Consider the following 25,696-nt stretch of genomic DNA (forward strand, 5'->3'; position numbering starts at 1 on the left):
ACCGACGCCGCTCGAGCCGGAGGACTTTGCGTGCGAAGTTTGCACCGGGAAGAGGGGGGCCAAGTCGGAGATATCTCGGCCATATCCACGGCATTTTTCCCTGTAAGGTAAGCCAGGAGCAATGCGATCTTGCATGTCAGTCTTGTGTATTGTGTCTGCTGTCATGTGTGTCCACGTTGGCCCCGGTGCGCCGCTACAATGTGAAAGATTTGCACGAGTTCAAACGGGGTAGTGACCTATTTTCAGAGTCTCTCTCCAGCGGTGCGCCCAGATCCTGCAGCCCGGACTCCCCGCACAGACACACTCGAGGCCGGCAGCGGCGGACGTGCTCTCACCGTGCCATCCAACGTGTCGGTGCCTCTCTCAGCCTCCTTTCCGCGTGTTGAACCAGCACCTCCGAGACATTTACAGAGCAGTGTCAGTAATTCTAGTCCAATATACTGTAGGGGCGTACATCACAGATCACAGACAGAGCGGCCAGATGTTGTGCAAGATGCAGCCTCGCACTGAGCTCTCTGATGTTCTGTCACAACATCTGATAAAGAGTTCAACGTCTACAGACTGCAGGCTGGCTCTTAAACAAGGGATGTATTGGTAAATGTAATGGTGGCCAGCATACGAGGCAAAACACCCGCAAAATGACATGAAAATGTTAAAGACTAAATATGCGATGACCTGTATTTTTAGAGAAGAAATTCAGACTCTGAGGTGATAATATTTATTTTTTCCATGACTGAATAAACAAGCTGTGCGCAGAGGAAAATAAGGTACCCAGAACACTGTTTGAGGCCAGAAAGGTGGCAGGGTCCGCCAGATATAAAGTAAAACAGTACGAAACTGTGTTGTCCTTTAAGGTCAGTTTGTGTATTCAGTTTATTCGCGAAAACAAAGAGAGTTTGTTTATTTACTTAAAATCTTTCTCTTCTAATTAAAATATCTTCCCCCAAAAACTACACAGTGCACCTTTAATGTCACACAGTTGTATGCGTTGGTCTTTCCATTTTTATCATTTTGGTTTCTAAGTTAGTTGAGGCCGAGCATGTAGCGCGGGAGGCAAGGACGAGCACAGGCAGAGAGGCATAGATAAAGAGCTATTTTCCTCCAATTAAGCAATTCCACTGTCCCTAAGCCTAATTGTGTGCACACTGGGACTGGGTTTGGGACGAACCTTCTCCCCATTGGCTGCCTCCCATGGGCCCATTGTTCCAGAAGATGCCAGGGGAAAGAGCAGAGCCCTGCCAAGGCGGACCTAACAAGCCCTGTGCTGGAGTGGAATAAGGCCTGATCATTAAAAAGCATTAGGCCACAATGCACATCGAGGCACACTCAGGGGGCTGCAGTTGTGTTTGGGATCAGAGGACGGCTGTATGTTTCCAAGGTATGAACGCTGAAACGTTGTCATATGAGACTGGTCTGGAGGTGGTCTGGCTTTGCTCCCACATGGACCTCTCTCAAAGTATGCAGGGGAAGAGGAGCAGTGAAAGAGGCCGCGCAGTCTTTGTGCAAGAGGGAGGACTTTGACTCCCTCTTCCTCCCCTCCCTCCCTCTTCCAGGCCCCTGCCATTTAATCCATAACCCCTCTCTGAACTGTGAGCACAGGTGCTCCTCACATCCACAGCGCGTTCCTTGCATTGTTTATCCAATCAGCTGATGATCGGTTCAGCCGCAGGTCGACCATAACATCAATCTGAGGGGAAAGACCAGGCAGAGAGGCATCCGTCACCAATAGCACACACTGGCACTTTTTAGTCGCTGCAGAGAAAAGGCTCTCAGCTCCGTCGTCCAGCTGTGCATCCCCGTGGTGGCATTCCACACTTACAGGATGTGTGTATGCGTGTTTTTCTGTACATTTTCTCGTCCTGACTGCATGCTTGGCCAGATGTAGACACTCGGAGAGCTGCCAGGAGCAACAGCTTGCACAAAGTTCTGACACGAACTCGCTGCATCTGCTGCGATTAGGAGGATATACCATGAAGGCTCTCCGTCGTGCCAGCCTCCGAAATCAAATCACGGGTGTGGTTGTCACCTCCCTTGCCACAACTGTGTGACATCATACCCCCGAAGTCCTCCTAAAATGAGTGAGGGAAAGGCAGCTGCTTTATGGTGGAAAAGGTGGACCCTAATGGCATATCCCTGCGTCAGAGAGCAACCACGAGGCATGTGGTGGAGGGATGGTGGGAACCCACAGTGCACTTGTGCTTAATGCCTTAAAACCAGGCTAATAAAAGTGAGCCTCATCAGCATGTTCAGCTGATTCTTTCATTTGCGAGTATCTCATCTGAAAATCAAAGGTGACAAGAGCGGTTTTTCTCGCAGTGTGGTTGGACTGTTGTGGGAAGGAGGAGGACTGCTAGCAGTAAGTGGAGGGGAATTTAAGTGTGAGTGTTTGAATTGATATCGCAGCAGGGTGCCATAGCTGCTGGGGATTACGGTCAAGCTGAAAGGCAACTCAGCAGCAGGGGACGGAGGATTATAGTGTTCAGCTGAATGAGGCAGCACGCAGGGAAAACAAGGCACCTGATACACACTTTCATTTATCTTCACAGGGAGAAGTGCCACTTTATTGGAGATTCCCATGACAGATATGTCATTTTCTGTGGTTACACTTGTGGTTGCACAAAGAACTCTGCAGCGATTATTAACGCTAATCAGATTTCTTATCGGACAGTGTTGGGATTCATCCAACAGATGAAATATGAGCAGGTTGTGTCATGTCAAATGGAGCCGTACATCACAGCTCTTGACCTTTTGATTGGACTTAAAAATGTCAGAGAAGATCCCACAGAATATTATATTTACTTGTATGTCAGCCACATGACATGACATTTAGCTCATTCACGTTAACAATCCGCTTTCACCTTTCTTCATTTGGAGTTTTTGGCGAATTGCTGGACGTTTTGCAGCCGATAGTGGTTGGTCTTTATACCCGAAGAAATTATAGGAGTCAGTGGATTAGTCACTCAGTCATTTAGTTGGTCAACAGAAAAGTAATCCCCAACTATTTTGATAATCTGTTTATTGTTTAAGTCATTTTTCATGTCAAACATTTGCTGGTTCCTCCTTCTTTAATGTAAAGATCTGCTGCTTTTCTTTGTGATTTATGACAGTAAATGCAGAGTCTTTGGGTTTTTGACTGTTGGTTGGACAAAAGAAGCAGTTTGAAGACGTCAGTTAAGCCTCTGAGAAATTGTGATGAGCATTTCTCATTTTTTTTTTTACATTTTATAGACTAAAGGATTAATCAGTAATGATTGTTTTTTGCAGCCCTAATAAACACATAGATGTGTCACAATATCTATGTTAAAATGAATGATTTGCTTTTCATTATCAATGTTTTTTACCATAATACCAACACACTGCTATCATTCAGGTTAAAAATTCACTAGTAGGTGCCAACTTCACCTTACTTCATTTTGAGTTTTTGGGAAGTTCCTGTGTTTTTTTGCAGCCGATTGGTTGGTCTGTGTGCCAGAGGACATCATAGGAGTAACGAGGTTAGTCACTTAATTGATTTGTTGCTTGGCAAAAAAGGAATCGGTCAATTGGTTCACTCATTTTCCAAGCAAAAGTGTGAAACATTTACTGATTTCAGCTTCTTATTGTGGAAGGTTTCATGCTTTTCTCTGTCCTTTATCATAGTAAATGAAGAGTTTTGGGGTTTTGGACTGTTGGTTGGACAAAAGACACAAAAGGGTTCGGCTAGGGGACTAAAGTCAACACTCAGAGAGTGTGCACAGGCACTGGTCTGTTATCTAGATAATGCTTATTCTTTCTTATATTGGGTACAACTCCCTGATATACTCAGACAATAAAAGATGAAAAAAGATTTAAAAAATATTATGTTAAAAAGCAGAAGAGATGAGGAAGATATTAATGTAAATACAAACAATGTGAATTAAAAGGTTATAGTTGGGGAAGGGGAATATGGGCCAGTTAAAGTGACAGAAACAAGGGTAAGTTAAGGCCACTGTAATGTAATGGGGTCATAGTTTGGGATGAATAAGAGCTAAAACAAAAAGGCTAGGCTGAGGCAATATGAAGTTAAAGAAGGTCAGGGTTAGAAAAAGAGGCTGGGGGCAATTTAAGGTGCAAAAATGAGGTTAGGGTGAGGCAACATTAAGTTAAACAAGCTTAAGGTTAGGAAATAAAACTGGGGGCAGGTTAAAGTACAAAAAATGGAGTTGGGTAATATTAAGTTAAATAAGGTTGGGGTTAGTGTTGGGGCTGGGTTTAGAAAAGGGGGCTAGGGGACATTTTATTGACTAAATAATCAGCAGATTAATCGATAATGATAATAATCATTCTTTGCAGCCCTGATGAACACTTGATGTGTCACAATGTTTATGTTAAAATGAATGATGTGTCTTAAATTAACAATTTTTCTGCCACAATTCCAACAAATTGCTCTCGTCGACGTTAACAATCCACCGGTTCTTGCTTACTTCACCTCCGTACATTTTTTAAATTTTAATTTTGAGTTTTTTCCTGGTTGTTTTGCAGCTGATATTGGCTGGTGTGTATACCAGAGGAAATCATAGGCGTCACAAGCCTGCTAGCATCACTGTGACTCATTAAAATCTTGAGTAGAAATAGAGTTGATTCAACAGCTGAACTTCAGTTCACCTTTGAAAATGACAGCAGATGCCTCTCTCTGCTCTCACAGCATTACAGTCCAGCTCTGTGCTTAATATTTTATCACTAATCATTTCCATGTGTGTAGCAGTGGAGGTGACACACTCATACTTTGGAGCGCTGCAGTGTGATGTGGCTCGGCAGAGTCTCCTGGACCCATACATTAACGGCAGACAAAGCGGATATAAAGGGCTTGACTCACACCGACTTGCAAACTGAAGGAGACCGGTGCATACCGCTTTGCTCCCTGGCTGGCTGGGCTCATGGACCGTGCATTTTTCTCCAGTTAAACTGTAACCACTAATCACCTCACGGCCTCACTGTTTCCTCCTGGAGCAGACCATTCCTGGGTCCCCAGGGCGCATTCAAAAGTCCCATCGGGGGGACTATAGGGTCTAAAATCACCTGTATGGGACATCCCACATGAGCTCAGGACTCTCTCTCTCTTTCTGCAAGGATCTGCCACGGTGAAGTTTAGGGGTCAGTGCCTCTGCTGCGAGTCTGCAGGCCTGCATTTCCAAAATAAACACAGACAACTCAGTGCCTCACTCCAGCTACCCCACCCTACCTCTTCTCATTCTCTTTAATGCTCCTTCTGCATGTGCTCTCTGCTCTCTGCTTAGTGTTTCTATCGTGAGAGAATTTCAGCTCACAGAGTCCTTCAGACAATATGCAGACCATGTCTGGGGCAGGGCACACTTGATGAGGAAAAGTTAAAGAAAGAATCGAGGAGGAAAGCCAAGACTTGGAAGAATAGCAGCAATGTAAAGGAGCTGGCAGAGGGAATTGAGTTTTGGGTTAGTTTCCAGCAACATACTTAATGATTTCATTGTGAACATGTAACTTTTAGATATCTGGGGGCTCAGAACCGTAATCTGCTCCCAGCGATGCACTTTAAGTAGAGGCACAGCTGGTTTGTATTATTATTTACTTGCTTGGCCAACACCCTGGATTCTCTAGTACAACCTCAATAGCACCACAGCAGTGCAGTATGACTGAGGTATGTATAAGTGTGTGTTTGCTTGTTTGAAGAGAAAAGAAAGGGAGGAGTCGGACGAGAGGGGCTCTGCGTGTAAGAGACGGGGGAGAGAGGGATTGATGATAGTTTCTTTTTTTAAAAGAAGGGAGTGAGGGAGAGACGGGTGAGGCATTTCTGAGACTCAATAAGGCTCTCAAGTCTGGGCCTGGGCCTGGCTCCCTGTCTGGGCATATCCAGTCCTGCTCAGCTAGCTTCCAGACTTTGCCCCTCTTCACCCCCTCCTCCTCCTCCTCCCTCGTCCATCCCCGACTCCCTGGGACTCCATCTCCTCCTTGCTTTTAACTTCTGCTCCCTTTTTTCCCCTCCCTCCCGTGCTCTTTCGTCTCCCACTTTCCATGAGCCCCCTGCTTCATGAGTGACGCTTACATTATATAATACATTCCCCGTCTTATACATGCGGTGAGAGAGGGAGAAGAAAGTTTGGCCTGTGAGTGTTTACCTTCTCTGTGGTGTTGTGGAGATGTTGCCAGCGCTAATTCAATTCGTATGTGGCGTGGCTGTGTTTTTTTTCTCATGAGGGAGCCTCGTATAATTTGGAGATGTTTTTAAGTTTGAGGTTTGGTAAAATAAAGACTTATTCTGACCTTAGATACTTCTGCCTCGCTAAAAGTTGTAATGAATGACTCCCGGTGGCCATCTTGAATAATAACCTCAACACAGCCTGTCTCTCTCTGCTACTGCGTCCTAATGCCCACAGTGTCCGTGCCCCCTTGTTTGCTCGGGTCTCAATAAATGGCCCTGTCAGTCACAGCGAGCTTGGCTATTTCTTAATTGATTCTAAATGTCAGCATTGATTCAGGACAGGGTGTGTGAGAGCGTGAGCATCGCCCTGACCTTCAACACTAACTGAGATCCTCTCTCAGGCGACCGATGTACTGTATGAGTGTCCCCAGCACAATAATTAGCCCTCGCTGTTCAGTGTGTTTCGCCAAACGAGAAGAGGAATCAGCTCCAGATCTGTTTCCAACAGACATTAGACGTGCCAACAAATTCAAATCAAGTTTCAGTGCTACTCCATTTTACAGCATTATGCTCAACTCTGTCTGTCGCCATCTCAGTCGCCCTCCATCTGTCCCTTTGCATCTGTCTCTCTGCTCTCTTTCTCTGTTTCTCTCTCTGGGATGGAGCCGTGAAAGATAAAAGCTGTAGGGTGGAGCCTGTCACTTAGTTGAGCGAGAATACAGGAATACAGAGAGAAAGGGAGAAAAGAGAGGAGAGAAAAGACTGTCATATTGACCTTGTCTTATTGCCAGACATGGTGGTGGTGGTGGGGTGGGGGGCACGGGGCAGACATGGAGCTGCCGTTAAGTTGGCACAGCCGCACAAGGAAAAGACAACACAAGCTTTGTGTGTACATGTGTGTGAGATCAGTGAGGGAGGCTCAAATGGAGGTATAGCAGACAGTATGGGGGGCACGCCCAGATTTAAAGAAGCAGGAGCTCCTTGATCGCCCGACTGTGTGAGTTTGCCCCCACAACACAAACACACACACACGTCACGTCAGCTTGTCTGCTAATTGCTCTCTGCTGTTTTGTATTTCTCCCTCTTCCTGTTTTCTTCCCCTTTCAATATGTTTTGGTTCGGGAAGCCTGAGCCCTGGCCCTGTTCCTCTTCTCTGGACATAAACACACACGCATGGACTCACATGCTAACAAACACACTTTAAAGGTGCAATATGTAGTTTTGGGGAAGAAATTACTGATCTTATTTTTTTATGCCTAAACAAACTCGACTTGTTTTCATGACTGAATAAACTGAATAAACAAACTGACCTTAAAGGACAACACAGTTTCATACTTTTTTACTTTGTTTATATTTGGCGGACCCTGCCACCTCTCTAGCATCAAACAGTGTTCTGGGGACCTTATTTTCCTCTGAGACCAACTTGTTTATTCAGTTTTGGGAAAAAAAATATTTCTGAGTTTGCATTATTACCTCATTAAAAATTCTGAGTTTGAATTTCTTTTCCAAACTGACATAGTGCCCCTTTAAAGGAGACACTTCCTGTCCAGAGCACATCTGGCTCTTCTTGGCTCCCTCCTGCACAGCATGCCTGCTGCACAGGTGTCACCCAGCCCTCCTCAGGGACAGGGAGCGGCCATTCAGGAATCCTGTGGCCGTAGACGTATCCGATAGGCCTCGTCAACCCCGCAAAGCGATAACGACAGCACCCACCATCCCACCCCACCCCACGCCTTGCCCCCAGCCTCCCGGAGGCCATGTTGCATAAAGCTGTTGTTGGGATCATATTACCTTGGCTATTGAATAAGGAGACTCGCTCACCAGGGAGTTCACTCTGTGCTTATTGAGTTGCAAGGGAATAAAAGTGGCTGGGGTCAGTGTGTAAAGGCGAAAGGGGTTTGTTTCTCATGCGTGTGGTGCCATAATATTCCCGTCCAGGAAATGACTGTGAGACAGGCGCACCCCTCCCAAAGCTGGAGCGGTACCACAGCACTCTGAACTGGTCTGAACTCCACAACACTCAGCATGCTGTACACGTATGCATATCTTTATGACTTTACATAGGAGGGTGTACAGTGTGAGACCACATTGGCCCAAGAAACTGGTGCTGAAATATAGCCCGGGTTTGCTGCTTATCGTACCACAGTTTCCATACGCATGTCACCCCTATTAATCTGCCCTCAGCTTACTGTTAACTGTGTGGGAGAGAGAGAAGGAAAGAAAGAAAGAAAGAAAGAAAGAAAGAAAGAAAGAAAGAAAGAAAGATATCTGGACCTCCTCCCATTTCCCTCCTACCCGCCCGGTGGCTAAGAACTGGTGCTGGGTTTTCACCAGTGAGGGAATATAACAGACGTCTCCTGTTGAGTTCAACCGCAGCTGCTTCGTACATTCAGTTATGTTTAGGATGGAGCTTCAGGAAGAGCTGCAACGATTTATCGATTAGCTGTCAACTATTATGATATTTGATTAACCGTTTTGAGTCATTTTTTTAAAGACAAAAAAGTCTGATTCCAGCTTCTTAAACGTGAATATTTTCTGGTTTCTTTTCTCCTCTGATGTCCGTACACAGTAATCTTTGGGTCGCAGCCTACTTTCATGCATCTGCAAGTCGTGGGGTGCCCACCTGTGTCCTCCATTTAAGGCTGAACTCGTTTCTCCAAAGGCTTAAACCCTGCCCTGAGTTTTAGGGAGTGGCTGCCAGTGGTCTTTTGTTTGTGTGTGTGCTGAAAGAACCTGGTATTTTAAAGATCAAGGCAGGTGCCAGTGCTTTGCATTCCTAACCTGACCTTGTGCTCATTTCTGCTGCCTTTAGGGGAGGTCTGCCTCTGCAAAGCTGGCAAACCAGAGGTGAATATGTGTGTGTGTGTGTGTGTGTGTGTGTGTGTGTGTCTGTGTGTGTGTGCACATCCCAAAGTTTCAGCTTTAAACATGGCCCTTCAAAGTGCTATTACCTCTCTTTCCATCCGTGCCTTAGTGCACTGTGTTTGATAAGATCACTCTTCGCTTGCATGCATCTCTACAGCGGAAAGAGCTCAGTGTACTGCTGCATATCCATTATATACTCACAAATAACCATGGAGAAAAAGACGTTTTTGTTTGGAAGTCTACAGACCTCCAGTGAGAGGGTTAGATCTGACAACCTCCTCAGATATTACTTGAATTTCATACCGCCTGTCGAGCTGTTGGAATAATGCTAATGTTGGTGTGAGTCAGCTGGAATGACAGCATTTAGTGTGGGAGTATAGCAAAGAACCATCACTTCCGAAACACAAACCCTATCCAGCAGGAACCCCGAGCAAAAATGGACACAGCTGGTTAGTGGGCTGATGAGAGGACGAGAGGGCCGGGATGTTGTGTTGTTTCATCCTCCACAATCTTAATTCATTCAGTCCAGAAAACTTACAACAGAGTCGAAAACACTCCTCACCACATGAACACAAAACTCCAACATGTTTACCTCAAGCTTTGTTGCACAAACAGTAAAACTGAGCTGTTAACTTTTATCGCTGTATTTTTTCCTCTATCACCCACCACCAGCTCTTACAGCCTAAGACTGTTTTCCTCCCTCTCTCACTAGCTTCATTTCTCCTTTTCTCTCCCCCCCCCCACCTCCTTTCTTTCCTCTCCTGTTGCTTTCCTACTGAGCGTGGTGCGGTGACGCCCCTGCTTGGCTGGCGAGCCGTCTCCAGACCCTGTGATTGCGCGCAGGAGTCGGAGGATTGCATCACTGCCTGTGTGGAGAGGCCACAGGAATGGACTGAAAAGAGGAGGGGGAGAGAGAGAGAGAGAGAGACATGTGAGAGGGGGTCGATGAAGGAGAGGAAGAGGAGATGGTGATGACAGACGATGGGGATGCACGTTTCTTGTTTATGGGGAAGTATGGCGGAACAAACATGAGAGAGGAGGAGTGATGAGTAGACTGCAGGAGGTGGAGAGTTAGTGGGAGGTCAAAGTAAGCCAGGGTGGGGATGTCAATCATATCTAATACTTCTTCTCTTCTCTTCTCTTCTCTTCTCTTCTCTTCTCTTCTCTTCTCTTCTCTTCTCTTCTCTTCTCTTCTCTTCTCCTCTCTTCTCTTCTCTTCTCGGATGGAGGTAGGCCTCCTGCTGCGTTTCATTGGTTCCCTTCGCTATGAAACTGCTATGTTGTGAAATGCCCCGCATTATTGTAAGATTACTCACCGCTCTTCAAAGTCTACAGTACCGTTGTGCGAAGTGCCTCGAGTGTTAGTGCTGGGTACTTTTACTGTTTAGACGCTCTGAGTCATCGTCCCCCGGCGGGATTATCTGTGTACCGCTGATCCTGATACTTCAGTTTAGATTAAAACTGTTTTAGTTGATTAAAAGCGTATGCAGACCCGTCTGATTCTGAATTGGAGTAGGTGGGAGAAAAACTTAGCAGTGACTCGAAACACATGTTGCTGCACGTGGGCCCTTAATCACGTACTGTTCATGTCATATAGCAGCTACTAGGAAGCCTAATAAATCGACTGTGGCTTGGGGAGAAGTTTCCTAGCTTCATGCCAATGTGCAGCCACTCTCTCCTTCCATACCTGCCTCATCTCCTGTCCAACAGATTGTCAAATGATATTTGCACCCCCAGGTGCAGAAGGCGAAACATATCTCAAGAGCTTTGCATGAATGTTTGCATTTTAAAATTACAATTCTTGTTCAAAAGCATTGCATCGATCTGATGATGCTTCCCTTGAAAATCAGCCGCCATCCTTCCACCCGTCCACCAAGAGTCGAGTCAGGTCACTGTGTCACGCAGTAATCCCGGGTTTAGTGGGCCATAAGGCTTTCCGACACAATGTGAAATCTCAGTCAGATGGCTGTTTATAGATCATTTGTGGCCTAATCTCACTATATACGGCAGGGCTAAGTGGAATTGCTGTTCTGTTGTCAGGTTTGTCTGCTGGAGTGTTTTCTATCAAGTTCAGATTATGAACCACTCACAGTCTCACTCTAATGTTTGATTCAGCCTGGTGTACCATTGATATCAAATCTCTTACAAAAGCCTCTCTAGACAAAAGTGTTGCACAGCTGCACAAAGGTCAACATCCTGAAGGTTTAAAATGCATGTTTCTATTTGCCAGAACTTATGTAGGTCTATAAAGTGACACCACAGTGAATCTAAAATATTATTTCAACGTCACAATTTCAAATCACAACTCAACTCAACTCACTCATGCACCCTGTTGCAACTATGAACGATGGTGCATGACATGTAGGACTGTGTTCTGTGGTCAATCCATCTCACAGTCTTGTTTATAAAGCGTCATAAACAAAACTGTGAAAAAAAGAGAAGTAAAGAGAATTAATGTATGATGATAAAAAACAGAGCAGCAGATTTTCCCACTGGAGAAGCTAGAACCATCAAATGCTTGGCATTTTTGTGTGAAACATCGCTAATACAGTTGATTGGTTATCAATATAGTTATTGATGAATTGTCGTCGCTTCTTTCAGATTAAACTAGTGGTTTCAGCGCTACTTGACGTTTCTTGATTCTCATATAAAATCAAGCTGCAACTTGTATTTTCATTTTTTAAAATCACTCTCCGTTATGATTGTACGGTAAAGATCGACTCAGCTGTGTACCTAAATTCATAACAAAATCAGAAGAACACTGCGAAATCTAGGAGAGCAAATGTCCGACTTTTCTGAACAAATTTTGAATGTTAATGTTCAACCGCAGGGAGAGTTGCTCTTCCTTTCTCATGTAGCAGTCCCCTTTGACAACAAACCGCGAGTGCGCCCCGCCCTCCTCGCTCCGTGCCTCCCTCCCTCCCTCCCTCCTGGCACCTTCCCTCCCTGCCTGCCCTCTGCCTGGAATTCTTCAGTGTCTGAACGCTTTGGCTGGAGGCCATCGGTAGCTTGCTGAGAAGCTTCCTGTTGCACTCTCTCCCTCCTTCAATCAGTCTATCCCTCCCTTCTTTCTCTCCTTCCTTCATTCACTCACTCACTCCTTTCTCGCCTTGTCTCATGCACCGTCCTCTCCTGCATCTTTAACTTTGTCTTGTGCTTATTCCTCTCTGTGTTAAAGCTTGTGTCCCTTCTGTCTCTGACTCCAGCCCTCTAACAACTGTCTTTTTTCCTCAGAAGCCCTTCCCCAAAGGCTTCAAGCATTGCTGCTATTACATAATACTGTGTACAATCCTGTGTGCTTTTTTGCAGCAGAAGGCAGGAGAAAGAAAGAGTTTAAGTTGAGAGTGAGAGAAAAGTCTTGCTTACAGTCATTTATCTTGACGAAATGGTGTGAATGGAGGAAACAATTATGCAATCAATGCACCGTTAAAACAGGGAGGGGCGCAGCTGCAGGTGAGAGAGGAATGAGAAGGAAAAAAAGCAAACTGAAAGAGGTGAACGTAAGAGAAAAACAAAAGCAAAGAATGGAGGGATGAAGAGAGAGAGAAAGAGGGAATGAGAGGCCCAGAGGAGGAGGAGGAGGAGGAGGAGGAGGAGTGGAAACTGAGGTTTCCTGTCTGAGGAGGCGGCTGGCTGAGGAGGACAGAGGCAAAAAACCCTCTCAGCTGTGTGTGTTTGTGTGTTGAGTGAGCCGTCAGGGCTGGGGGGTGGAGGGCGTACGTAGGGGCTGTGGCTCGGGTGTGTATGTGTCAGCGGAGGTGGGGTCACTCACGGCTATTAACGCAAGAAACGTCGGCAATGACAGGAGTGGGAGTGAAGGAGTGACCATTTTTGGGGCTTTTTTCTTGTGTTTCCAGATCAGCGTCAAACATAACCAATGACTGGATGAAAGCATGTCTTACCTCAGTCTAACCATCTTGTTATTGTCAGTGGTCATGCGTGAAACTTCCTGCATCGTGTCCTGCTTTGGCAAATCTCACCTGACTTTGATATGAATCCATATAAATCCTGCTATCAGGAATCGCTTTACTTTGAAACAGGCAAATGCTTTGATTCCTTCAATCTGATTATTCTGGGTGTAAACCTGCTTGAAACATGCCAAGTTGTTTATTCCTCCTTGGCCTCGTTAAAGATGTAAAACCCAAGTAGAACCCAAATGTCAGGGGTCAGAGGTCACACCACACCCACACCTCAGTCAGTCACCTCTGACCCTGTCTGTCCCACCTGGTGGATGGAAAAACCAGCAGGTCCAGACACGACCCATGCTGCAGCTGAAGGGCTTAAAGCACAGAATTACGAAACCTATTGCAAAACACATTTACTAAACAGAGTTGTTTGCCTTCAGGTTATTAAATGTGGTCGCTGCAATGTTGCACTGGAGATTTAGTCTTGTATTAAAAAAATAAAAAACACAGTTGAAAAATAAACTTGTCAGTACTCTGTGGTGGATAACGGAGACCCCACTGAGCGAAACATATCCAAAAGACATCAATTTAACGTCTTTGCTGATGTTTGTCAACTTCCTCTTCCGTTGAAAAGTCTTTTCAACCTTTATCGATTTACTATTGAAGTGACACCCTTCCTGTGGTTTATCTGCTCAACCCTGATTCTTTGAAGGGTCATGAGGCCAGGCCAGATAATGCAGGATGGCCTATTGAGACCACAATCCAAGTATTATCATTTGTCCACTACTTAGTTGGACTGAAAGCTATTAATTAATGTTGTCAAAAATATTGATATATTGATACATATTGATTCTGAACATTTAAAACAGTATTGATACTGATATTGATACTTCTAGTCTCCGACAGTGTGTTGACACACACACGGCTGCAGTGCCACAGTTGCCCACCTCCTCTCACTCTTTTGACTATGGTCAGAAGTAAATCATCTTAGATGTGGTTGTGCATTACACACAGTACACAAGCCTTATTATCCTTATCTTTTATCTCAAAGCTGTCTCAATTTTCCCGGTATATTGAATTTTTCAAGGTGTTGGTCGTCAAATTGTATTACGCCACATTTCCACTCGGACCAGGAACCTTTGGAGGCACTCAGTGCATCCACTACATGGAGCAGGGTCTAAAATTAAATCATCATCATTAAATCATTTTACCCCAAAAAAAGCTCCTACACAGGGGGGAAGGCAATTTGCAAAGGTACAGGAACTTTGGGCGATGGGGCTTGATAAATCTTATTTTTGTAATGTTTGTGATAGAAATATGACCTCATTTCTACAGTATCAAGGGTGACATGAACTAGAGCAGATACTTTACTAACTGTATGACGTTGATGAAGGTTCTCCTGGTCATGCAGGTCATGGTAATTCTAAGTGCTATATCGTAGACAGCTGGGTTTAAAAGCCTGCAACTCCCTTCCAGTTAGAACTGAAGAAGCCTCTTGGATGAGAGGTGAAACGTCTTCAAGAAACTGAAACAAGTCCAATTGCCTACATTACAGCACTTAGAATTACTAACTGTAAGGTATCCACTGCCTCAGAAGCATACCTAACTGTATCAAAAAATATGAACTTGCAGGAGGTAGCAATTCCTGCTACCTCCTGCAAGTTCATTTCTCACAGCATGATTGCTTTAAAACAGCACATTGGAGCCCTTCAGAATCACATCAACACCATCAGATGCTGGAAGTTCCCACCACGCTCTCTCACTCTCGCTCGCTCTCCCTGCACACTGTGTTTGTGTGTGAGAGTGAAAAAGAGAGAGCAAAGAGCCCCGGGGAGAGATGGCTTACCTCCTACAGACCACCTCCCAGGGTCACAGCGGGAGGCAGATTAAGTTACAGCCAGCCTCAGAGGGGGTCACACAAAACGTGTACACACACACGCACACACACACATTCTCTCTTTCACCCTCACGGAAAACAAAATATTACACAATCTGGGTTTTAAACCCTGTAACATAATCATCTTATACTGCACAGTTTTGATATTCTCTGATGCTTTTCGTTGGCTCTCGTTTCTGCGCCGGCAGATCGAGCAGACTGAACCGATCCTCCTCCGATCGGATCAGGCTGGAGATCAATCGGTTGGAGCGTGGTCAAAGGTCGGCGCTGATCCGTGTGAGCCTAGCCTCGGAGCATGGAGGTGTCAAAACCCATACCCCTCCTTTGACCTGATGCCCCCCCCGTGCTCCCTCGACCATCAGCCAACCTCGACCTCGAATACTCCATCAAAGAGACTTGGGCGGTGTCCTGATGCAGAGGGGTGGATGTGGGAAAGGGTTATGCAGGGGGAATAGGTGATGGGGGTTGCTAAAGAGGACACACAAACCTCTCTTTCAGGACTCCGCTTCCTCCTCTACTTCCTTGTATATCCTCGCTGTGGCCCCCTTGGTCATCTCTCCTCTCCTCTCCTCTCCTCTCCTCTCCTCTCCTCTCCTCTCCTCTCCTCTCCTCTCCTCTCCTCTCCCGTTCAGCTGCTGTGGCCTGTGTTTACTCTGCTAGAGAGAGAGAGGGCCCAGAGAGGGGACAATGCCGTCTTTCAGAGAGACTGTCGACCCCACGGTTGAGCAAGGAAGTCTGCATGGGGGCCGGCCAACACCCCTTCCACAAACTTCACAGCCATCCGCCACTGAGCTTTATGCACACACTCACATATCAGGCAGGCATGCACACACAAACGACACCACGCTCCTTCCTTCTCTACATCTTTGTCTCACGTTTCCCACAACCCCCTCTCGGCGGCTGTGGCCATTCGGAGGATATAGTCGAGATCCCGTAGCTTTGGTCCAAGATCCACACGCTGTGAGTCACTTCCCGGCCAATCTAGACTGTTTCTCCAGCGAGAAATGAACACGAGGGTGGGCTGAGGTGAAATCCTGCAGTGGGGACTGATTCACCGGGAGCTGCACCGGCCGACTCCCCTGGGAACACATTAGTGAGGTACAGACTGCCCCGGGTGTATTTGATATTGTAGATATTTTATGACCTGCTGTGTTTCTCAGAAGTCCAAGAGCGATTCAAGCACATTTATTTTAAAAATTGAGACTGTGCACACAGAGGAGCAGTGTCCATCAAAACACACAGCTCTGCTCTGCTACACCAGGCTCTTTTCACCATACGGCTAAATTGCCTTCATGTGGGTGGTGACGGAGGCTGTTTGCTGTTTTCCTCATAAACAATTAACTCATCACTCTTGTGACTATTAAATCACCATTATACCGTGTATACAAAACATCATAATCAACATCCCTTGCTAAGAAAATAGTGTACTTTCTACAAACTGTCTTTACTTTTAGTTCATGAATACAAAAAATAAAATATAACAACCACCTTTTCAAAACATTTTTCAGCAAATGCAAAGGTTGCCTGTTAAAAGGTAAAAAGGTTAAGATAGATATGTTATATCTGCCGCTAGTGGTCTCTAAATCAAGAAAAGAAAAGAAGTAAGTTGCCGGGATCATGGGAGTTTTTGACCACCATTGCTAATGAAAATTTGATGCGACTCAGGCAGAAATATTAATCGACAAGGTAATGTTTTAAAGTTCACTTTACCTTTAGTCACGTTTGCCCACTTCCATCATTTTCTGGCTTATCATCTGGTGTTTCCACGGAAGTAATAGCGACAAGTAAGTGATCAAATTTAATGCACTATTTATCCTGAGTAAACATGGTGATTTCTCTGGTTTGAACACTGCTGGAAACATTTGGAATAATGTAACGACAACATAACAAAATATATAACAAAGGTCTGGTCGTTGTCGGCATTTGAATGCATAAATATTACATATTATATCTTTAAAGGTGCAATTTGTATAATCATGTCTGTTGTTTTGCAATGATATCTACCAAAGTTAGCATGTTAACCAGCTAACCTGGCCTGTCCTGTCTTGTAAAACCACTCCAAGCTCGAGGTCCAGACCGCTAGCTGCACGGCTAACTGAGCTAACTGGTCACCCGCTGCCCCATATGAATTCAGGAGGTGGCCAATTCTTACATATTCCACCTATAAATTACCCAATTTTGAGATTTTGATGTATTCTGGGATTATCTAAATCTTGAAATGTCATTTTTGTGCACAACAACCCATGTGAAATAAAATAAGTTTACTCTCACTTGGACAGCATGTTGTTGTAGTGCTGAAATTATCTACTGCAACTATTCTTTAGATTAATCAAATAATTCTTCGGCTTAGAAAATGTGAGAAATAGTAACGCCTAAAACAAGTTCCCAAACTCAGTGATGATTTAAGAATTTCTTCTTGTTTGACAAACTGCCGAAAATATTCAGCTTTCTTTCATATAAGACTGAGAACAGGGGGGAAATGGTGACATTTTAGACATTGAAACCAATTACTTTTCAGCTTTTTATTCTTGAAAAGTCAGTTAAATGATTTATAGATTTTTAGAATATTTGCTGACTTATTTTCTGTCAGTTGATAAATGGATTAATGGACCAATCTTTTCTTGAAGGTCGGTATAAAGGTAATGCAACCTCTTTAAGTAAAATGCTGGAAACAAGTTCGCTGCATCTGAAACAACAAGAGGTTTTACACTCATGACACACAAGTCGTTACTTCCTCACTAAGATATAAATAATATATATGTTGTCATGCAGGAAGCTGAAAGATACCAACAATGCTCTCTATTATACGGGGGAAAGGACATGTTTTCATGAGACTGGCTGTTGTTAGAGCAGGAGTGAGATAGCTTTGGAGGCCTGCTTAATAAATTGGAAAAGATGAGCTATACAATCCATAATGGAGGTATAGTAATGGGTTGCACGTGGAGTAGCCGCCTGAGAAGAGCTTTTGTGTGTTGAGACCTCTCTTGGGGTTTCACATTGAGACATGTAGAATCACATGATTTTAGATGCCAAATTGATTTATATTCCAGTCGTCGTATGGATCCAAAAGTTGCAGATCTGTTTCTCATAGCGTGGATTATGTCAGTGATGGGAGGCCAGTTTTCTGTTTGTCCCTGCAGTGGATGAGAGGAGGATTTGTAGAAAGGTTAAGCTGATTCCTCGTCTGTGCCTCGGGGTAAAGGGTTTTAACTCAGTTAAAGTGGATGACAGATGATTTTCTGCTATTTTAGCCAAACAATGAAGCCAAAACTCTTGGCAGGACTTACAGTAAGTTATTCATACCCACCCAGTCCAGAGGAAAGAGAGAGAGAGATGTGGTATTAACCGCAGCTCATTCTAAATCAGGATCATATCCGCTGAGGATCACAGATCAAAACATGTTTATTTTCTCAGCTAATGACAGTGTTTGCCCACATAACAACCTCTCTATGGTTAAAACGATCATTAGAGCAACTGCCAGTTATACCCCTACTTTATCATTACACAAGTGACCTGGGTTTAACTGATGGAAATAATACATTAAAGGGGCAATTTGTAAGATATGGCTAGAATTTATGTAAAAAAAGTCAAGAAATGAAGATTATTAAAATAATGTGTAGAAACAGCAGTGTTTACGGGTCTAATACTTGCCATTACCAACACAGTCATTACCAAAAATCTTATTGTGTTAATATTTTGTGAAAGTAACAATAGTCATCCCTACAAGATTGTCGCAATATCGATATTTAGGTATTTGGTTCAAAATACTCTTGTTTAGCTTTTATGAAGTGCTTTTAGAAGATTTGAAAATGCAGAGATATATAGTGTATTGTGATATAGCCTAAAAATATCATGATTTTATTTTGAAGCATGCTTCTGTAGGTGTTCCTGCTCTTTTTGTTTCAAGTTACCGCCAACCTTTCGGTATTAAGTCATTCTAAACTGCCAAACAAGATGAGCCAGTGGGTCATGTGCTTGTCAGTGTGGTCTCTAATGTGATAAAAACAAAAGGTTATTTGTCCTTAAATGTTTCTTTATGTGCATGTGAGGAACATGCATGTGTGTGTGTATATATATATATATACTATGTGTGTGTGTATGCCTAAGCCCTGAAAGATCACACTGATAATGCCATAATGCTGCCCTGTGTCCATGTTCATACAGTATGTTCCTATGTTTGCATCAGTACGTGTGTGTATCATCATCGTCTTATGTATGGCTGATTGAGTCTATACACCCCATTCCTTCTCGGCCTCTGTGTGTGTGTGTGTGTGTGTGTGTGTGTGTGTGTGTGTGTGTGTGTGTGTGTGTGTGTGTGTGTGTGTGTGTGTGTGTGTGCGTGTGTGTGTGTGTGAGCTGGTGGCCAAACCATCCCTCGTTGGGCCGGTGAACCTGGTGACCTCTCTGCTCCGTGCCTCCCAGACACAAGGGCTTCTCATGTGGCCCCTGGCCAGTCGCTCTCAAAGCCCACCATTCACCACCGACCATGGTTTCTTCTACGAGTGTGTGTCGGCATGTGTGTGAGGGAGAGGGAGAGGGAGGAGGGGAGAATTTGTTGAAATTACAGTTTGATTAATTACTTGTGTGTGCGCGCGCGCTTCTGTAAGTACGACTGTGTGTGTGTGTGCATCTGTGTCAGTGAAGGCTCAACATGCACAGTGGGAGTTGTTCTACATGAACTCGAACAGGAATATAGGACACCCTGCGACTGTGTGTGTGTGATTCTGTGGAGAAGAAGCAGTGAACCTGAAGGCATTGTGTTGAATGGAGAGCTTGGCTATGAACCAGCGGTACAGTACTAGCACCGCCTGTATGTGTGAAGCAGAACACGAAAAGACTCAGCGTTTATTTACATTTGAGGTGAAAGGATGAGGCTTGTTTGAATACTTAAAAAAAATCTTATTTCCTCAAGAGGTTCTGCTGAATATAATCAACCTTTTATGATGAAACTTGACTAACAGGATTCATCTAGGTGTTTGGTTGTGTACATAAGTTCTTTGCAGTGATGCTGGGTCAGTCTGGTGGCAGAGGAAGACCTCAACTGGAACTCAAAATGACAGCTAGATGAAGCGCCCTGCCCACAAGCCTCAGGCTGGGTCCAGAGGTCAGTGTGTTTAGAGGAGGGAGGAGGTAGACGGAGTGGGTGCAGCTGGACTCGAAGGCCTTAGGGGGCTGCCGCTGGTGGGTCTCAAAGGTCCGTGGGGTCTGAAGGTGCACACGGTGGGGGGTGGGCTGGGGGGTGATGTGACAGGGTGCAAGGGCCAGTGACTGGTTGAGGGGTGGGGTGAAGCAGGGCTGGCGGTGAGGGTGACCATCTGGATTGGATTGTAGACATTCCTCAGGAAGAGTGTGTGAGTAAAGGTCAGCGTGGAAAAAGAGGAGGGGGTCACTCAGATCTCTATGTGTGTGTGTGTGTTTGTTTTTCTTCGGCTTACTCAGTGTTTCAGTTTACGATTGCGGCCAGTTTGCCATTGTTATGGAGTATTTCTTACCCAGCGGGATTGTGGAATGTGAGAAACTTTCACAACATTCATGTGGGAACTATTGCAGGTGTGAGAATCTGTCACTGCATTTCATTGTATGTGTGGTTACATGAAAACCAAGCCGTCCTTCACTGACCCCTCTCGGCTTAACTCTGCCCCTCTGTGACTGTTTGTGCAGGTGGGAGGTGAGCAGGTTGTGGCCATGCTGTCCCTGGATGAGCCCCTGGACCTGAAGCTCCCTCGGCGGGCCAATGGGAGGGACAGAGGGGCACGTTCGCCTCCGCTCTCCCCGCTGCACCCCAAGCGAGCTCGCCAGCTCCGCATGGCAGATGATGGCACCGCAGTCATAGAGCCTGCCTCCCCAGCATCTCCGCACACAGGTGGGTAACAACAAAACAAGACACATACCTCTTTTCTTCTGCAGCTTGACTGGCTCAAAACCATCTGTTTTGTTCTTTTCCATGGCAAAAGTTGTGGATGGTACATGGTGCCTGGTTCTATTGCCTAAATATTGTCTCCTTACGAGTGTGACAAACAGCCACACACTGAGAATCAAGTACACCATGCCTTGATTGTTCTCCGTTGTTCCTGTGTTTGTGTTGTGTTGAAGATGATGTTGTCGCTATGGCAATGAGCTAAGATTCCCGCCTACATTTAGGTGGGATTATCCGCAGTGGAAAATGAAATTGAGAAGAGAACCTCATACCATGCAGTGGAAATGAGGCTTCGGAGTCTACAGCCATGACAGCAGCACTGTTAGGCTGCACAGTGGTGGTTTAAGCTAAATGCTAACACCAGCATCCTCTTACACTCACAGTGACAATGATAACATGCTGAATGTTTAAAACCATTATGTTCACCACATTCACCAACTTAGTTTAGCATGTTAACATTTGCTAATTAAAAATAACTTTATTTGTTTAGCACTTTTTAAAAGCACACCGTTACAAAGTGCTTCGCACACAGGATAATAATGAACAAGTCAAAACCCAGTGTACATACATACACCGATCAGCCACAACATTAAAACCACTGACAGGTGACATGAATAACATTGATCATCTCATCACAATGAGATGTTCTGCTGGGAAACCTTGGGTGCTGGCATTCATGTGAATGCCACTTGACACGCACCACCCATCCAAACAATGTTGTGGACCAAGTACACCCCCTCATCACAACAACACTACCCGATGGCCCAACCCCCAGCAGGACAATGTGCCCTGACACACCGCAAACACTGCTCAGGAACAGCTCGAGGAACACGAAAAAGGGCCCAAGGTGTTGACCGGGCCTCCAAATTCCCCAGATCCCAATCTGATCGAGCATCTGTAAGACGTGCTGGAGCAGGTCTGATCCATGGAGGCCCCATCCCCCAACATACAGGGCCCAGAGGATCCACGATAAAACGCCCTGGTGCCAGACACCACAGGACACCCTCAGAGGTCCATGTCTTGACAGGTCAGAGCTGTTTTGGCTGCACAAGGGGAACCTTCACAATATTAGGCAGGTGGTCATAATGTTATGACCTGATTGGTGTACATTTACACACAAACACGTCAAGCATGGTGCACAGGCAAAAAAAATTTACTTGAGTGATCCACAGAGGATCACTCAAGTCATTAGGCTTCATCCTCTGGGGACAATGAATATCTCTACAAAATTGCAGGCCAATCCAGCCAGTACTTGTTGATATATTTAAGTCTGGACCGACTGCACGGACCGAGTGAGACCAGCGCCTCCATATCAGATCCCCCAGCCAGGTGAGAGGTCACCTTCACAAGTGTGTGTTTGTTTTCTCAGGTGTGCAGGTGGTCCCTCATGATCGAACAGACACCCCCACCCCCCCTGCAGTGGACCTGAGCATGTCTCCCTCCTCCCGCCACACCCCCAGTTCTCCAGAAATGACCAATGGCAACTACGTCCCCTCAGGGGTGAGTATGAACACACACACACACACACACACACACACACCAGGACATGTTTTATCATAATTCTCTCTGTTCATCTCTGAGTTGTTGAAAGAATAAACACTGGCCAACACTTTCCTGTCTACAGCCGAAAGTGACTCAGCCTGCTGGGGTCAGCAAATCAAGAACAACATGGGGTTGTGTCACACTCTCCATAAGGAAATCAGGCTGTGCACAGGGGGGGAGGCCTGTGTGTGTGTGAGAGAGGGGGGGGGTGGCTCTTATCAAACACCTCTTGTGTCCCCAACAAGTGCCTCTGTCTGCATAAGCTGAACTCAGTGGCCCCGCTGGCATGACGTGTGTGTGCGCCTGTGTGCATGTGTATGTGTGTTTAATCGGATTTAACACAAGGTACAGCCATGCAGGCCTCACGCCGCCTAATTCAATTGCCTCCCAATTGAATTGAGACACGCTGGCTGGGACCATTCAGCCGCCCCACGTCCCACTGAGTCCTAGATAGCCGCCGACCCCCTCATCACACACACACTCGCAATATTCAGATGCGGATAGGATGCTTCCCCCCCCCTCTCCTTACTCTCTCTCACAATAAGAGCTGCACACACTCACGCTCACATGTTCTCTCCCCTACAGCATCTCACAAAGCAGCTCACATAGTTTTGCATGCAGAGGCAGAGCTCGGCGCAGGGGATTGGTCTCATTTTATGAAATTTGTCACATACACATTTCTGACATAGCTGAAGACGCAGAGACAGCCACAGGATTGTGGTCAATTTGCACCCTTAATCTGTCTCTCTGTGCTTCCCAACGCTCGCAAAACAGCTCGGACTTACTCTCTTCTTTTAAATTCCTCCTCTCTGTTTTTTGCTCGAGCTAAGATACTCTGTATGTGTGTGTATGTATCTGTGTGTGTGTGAGTCAGTGCATTAGCTCTTTGAGCCCCAGCTGAGGTTCAGTGAATCTTACAGCTCTCATGCAGAGCTCAGGGATGTAGGGAGGTTTTTGTAGTGCACAGCGGGTGGCTACAAGAGAATAAGTGGAGAGGATTTTTGAAGGGAAAGATGAAGATTAGCAGTTCTGTACTCCATTGAGGAAACGAAAGACTTTTGTCTCTATCAAGTGTTTTCTGTGTCACCCAGCTGAGCTCATACCTTTAGAAAGTCATGATTGTGAACAGTGTTTTTATTGTACTTTTGAGGCCTTAAAACACACCCACCACTTTGTTTTTATGTTTTTATACTAGTTTCTTTCTTTATGCGTGGAGTGGATTGATAACCCTGTAAATCCTATTTCTCCTTCACTGTTTGTTTATCAGAACATCTCACAGGCCTTTCAGTTTTTTGTGCCAATTGGAGCTGGGACGGGACTCCACCTGCCGTCCTCCATGTTCATTGGCCAGACGAGTGACAAGAGAGCCTCTCCTGACCTCTCAGCGGACGAGCAATTGGCCTGCCGCTGGAAGAAGGTAGGGCCCAGTAAAGAGGAAACACATTTCTGCATGTTGCAGTTTTATCATCACAACAATTCAAAAAAAATGCTGAATGTTTTCTCTCCTCCAGTGCCATCTGCTCTTTGACTCCCTGCAAGACCTGGTGGATCATGTCAACGACTTCCATGTCAAGCCTGAAAAGGATTCTGGGTACTGCTGCCACTGGGAGGGCTGCGCTCGCAAAGGGAGGGGTTTCAATGCTCGGTGAGCAAATCACACAGTAACAAAACAATATCATTTATTATCATTATTTATGAAGTGGACACATGGAGAGAATTCAAGAGGAAGCTGCTGCAATGAATTTATTTTTGTTTGTCGGCAGGTACAAGATGCTCATCCACATTCGCACTCACACTAACGAGAAGCCCCACCGCTGTCCCACCTGCAACAAGAGCTTCTCACGCCTGGAGAACCTCAAGATACACAACCGGTCACACACAGGTCAGCAGGAGGACAAAATGGAGCACAAATGACAAAAATGTGTACAGAGCTTTATAATTAAAGGGTAGCTCCACTAATTTTACACATTATGTGAGGCATGAAAACAGCCTTCTAGTTTCAAACTCACTACACAGTGAAGCCCAAACATTCAACTGTAGGAACAAGAAGAAATTTTTTGACTGGAGAGGAACGTTAGTATGTGTAAATGAATGAATTCTCATCATCTGGATCATCTCTCCTCCCTGCAGGTGAAAAGCCCTACATCTGTCCCTACGAGGGTTGCAACAAGCGTTACTCCAACTCCAGCGACCGCTTCAAGCACACACGCACGCACTACGTGGACAAGCCCTACTACTGCAAGATGGTGGGCTGCCTGAAGCGCTACACAGACCCCAGCTCCCTCCGCAAGCACATCAAGGCCCATGGCCACTTTGTGGCTCAGGAGCACGGCTCCCCAGGTGGGGTGGGCTCCCTGCTGAAGGGGAGTCAAAGCGGAGGGCATGCGGGCGAAGCTGTGAAGGATTCAGAGCTGTCCTATGTGAGCGCTGCCCACATTATCATCCCAGGGGCAGCGGCTGCTCTCCTGGGAGGCCACGCTCTGCAGGGTCTTGGTGGTGCCCTGCCCCTCTCCCCTCTCAGCCCTCGGCCCCTGGACCTCAGCACGCTGGGTTGCCCCAGCTCACCTCCAACCGGCATGGGATCCATCCTGTCCTTCAACGGCTCCCCGCTGGGCCTGGCCAAGTCCCCTCTGCTCTCCTCGGCGTTCCCCTCCTCTGCCCTGGGCCTGCCGATGGTGCCCATGATGGGGGCCTCTTCTGAGCGCAGGGCCAAGAAGGGCCGGGGGGACCAGGCCAAGAATGAGGTGACTGGTGGGGTCCTGAACCTCTCCACAGGAGGGTCTCATGACCCCCTGTCCTGGGTGGTCATCCCCCCAGGCACTGTGGTGCTCAAGCCAGCTGTGGTCAACTGATACACACACACACACACACACACACACACACACACACGCACACACACATTCCAGAAGAGCTCAGGGGGTGGGGATGGGAGGGGAACGCCATAGTGAGGGTACGGGCGGTCAAAGGTGATAGGGATTGGCTCGCACAATCAAATCCAGGCAATGCAGCCTGAGAGAGGTCGGAGAATCTCATCAAACCTTTCAATCAGCAGAACAAAAGAAAACACTACACCTCACAAGATTTAAGTATACAACGCAAGCCTCTTGTATTGATGGGAAACTAAACCTGGGGCCCAAGAACTCTGTATTTCTATTACAAGGCCTGACAACGGGCTCCTCTTTGCTCTTTTATACTTTATTCATTCCTGTTTGCTGGTTCTGTGGACAGGGACCATGAACGTGACGGTCTTAGTGCTCTGTGTTCTTACAAAAGTCCTGATTCATCGAGTAGTATTTATACGACTGTAATCATTGACAGTGTGCCTCCAGCTTAGCGGTGAGATAGATACACCACGAAACCGAACGACGCGCTCACAGTTAGGCTAACGTGCACGTAATAGGACGATTCTCCACGGTTGATTTTAAGAGTTATGACCA

General features: G+C 45.9%; 1 protein-coding gene across 1 annotated transcript; it reads left to right on the forward strand.

Moving 5' to 3' along the window:
• glis2b (GLIS family zinc finger 2b) lies at positions 1-25,162 on the forward strand. Its single transcript, XM_073494473.1, has 7 exons — positions 1-107; positions 20,462-20,663; positions 22,087-22,217; positions 23,527-23,676; positions 23,771-23,904; positions 24,023-24,141; positions 24,390-25,162. Exons 2-7 carry the CDS (start codon positions 20,486-20,488, stop codon positions 25,109-25,111), a joined length of 1,434 nt encoding a protein of 477 aa, XP_073350574.1. The 5' UTR covers positions 1-107; positions 20,462-20,485; the 3' UTR covers positions 25,112-25,162.
• Positions 25,163-25,696: the final 534 nt, after the last annotated feature.

The sequence above is a fragment of the Pagrus major genome, chromosome 23, assembly GCF_040436345.1.
Source record: "Pagrus major chromosome 23, Pma_NU_1.0".
NCBI lineage: Eukaryota > Metazoa > Chordata > Actinopteri > Spariformes > Sparidae > Pagrus > Pagrus major.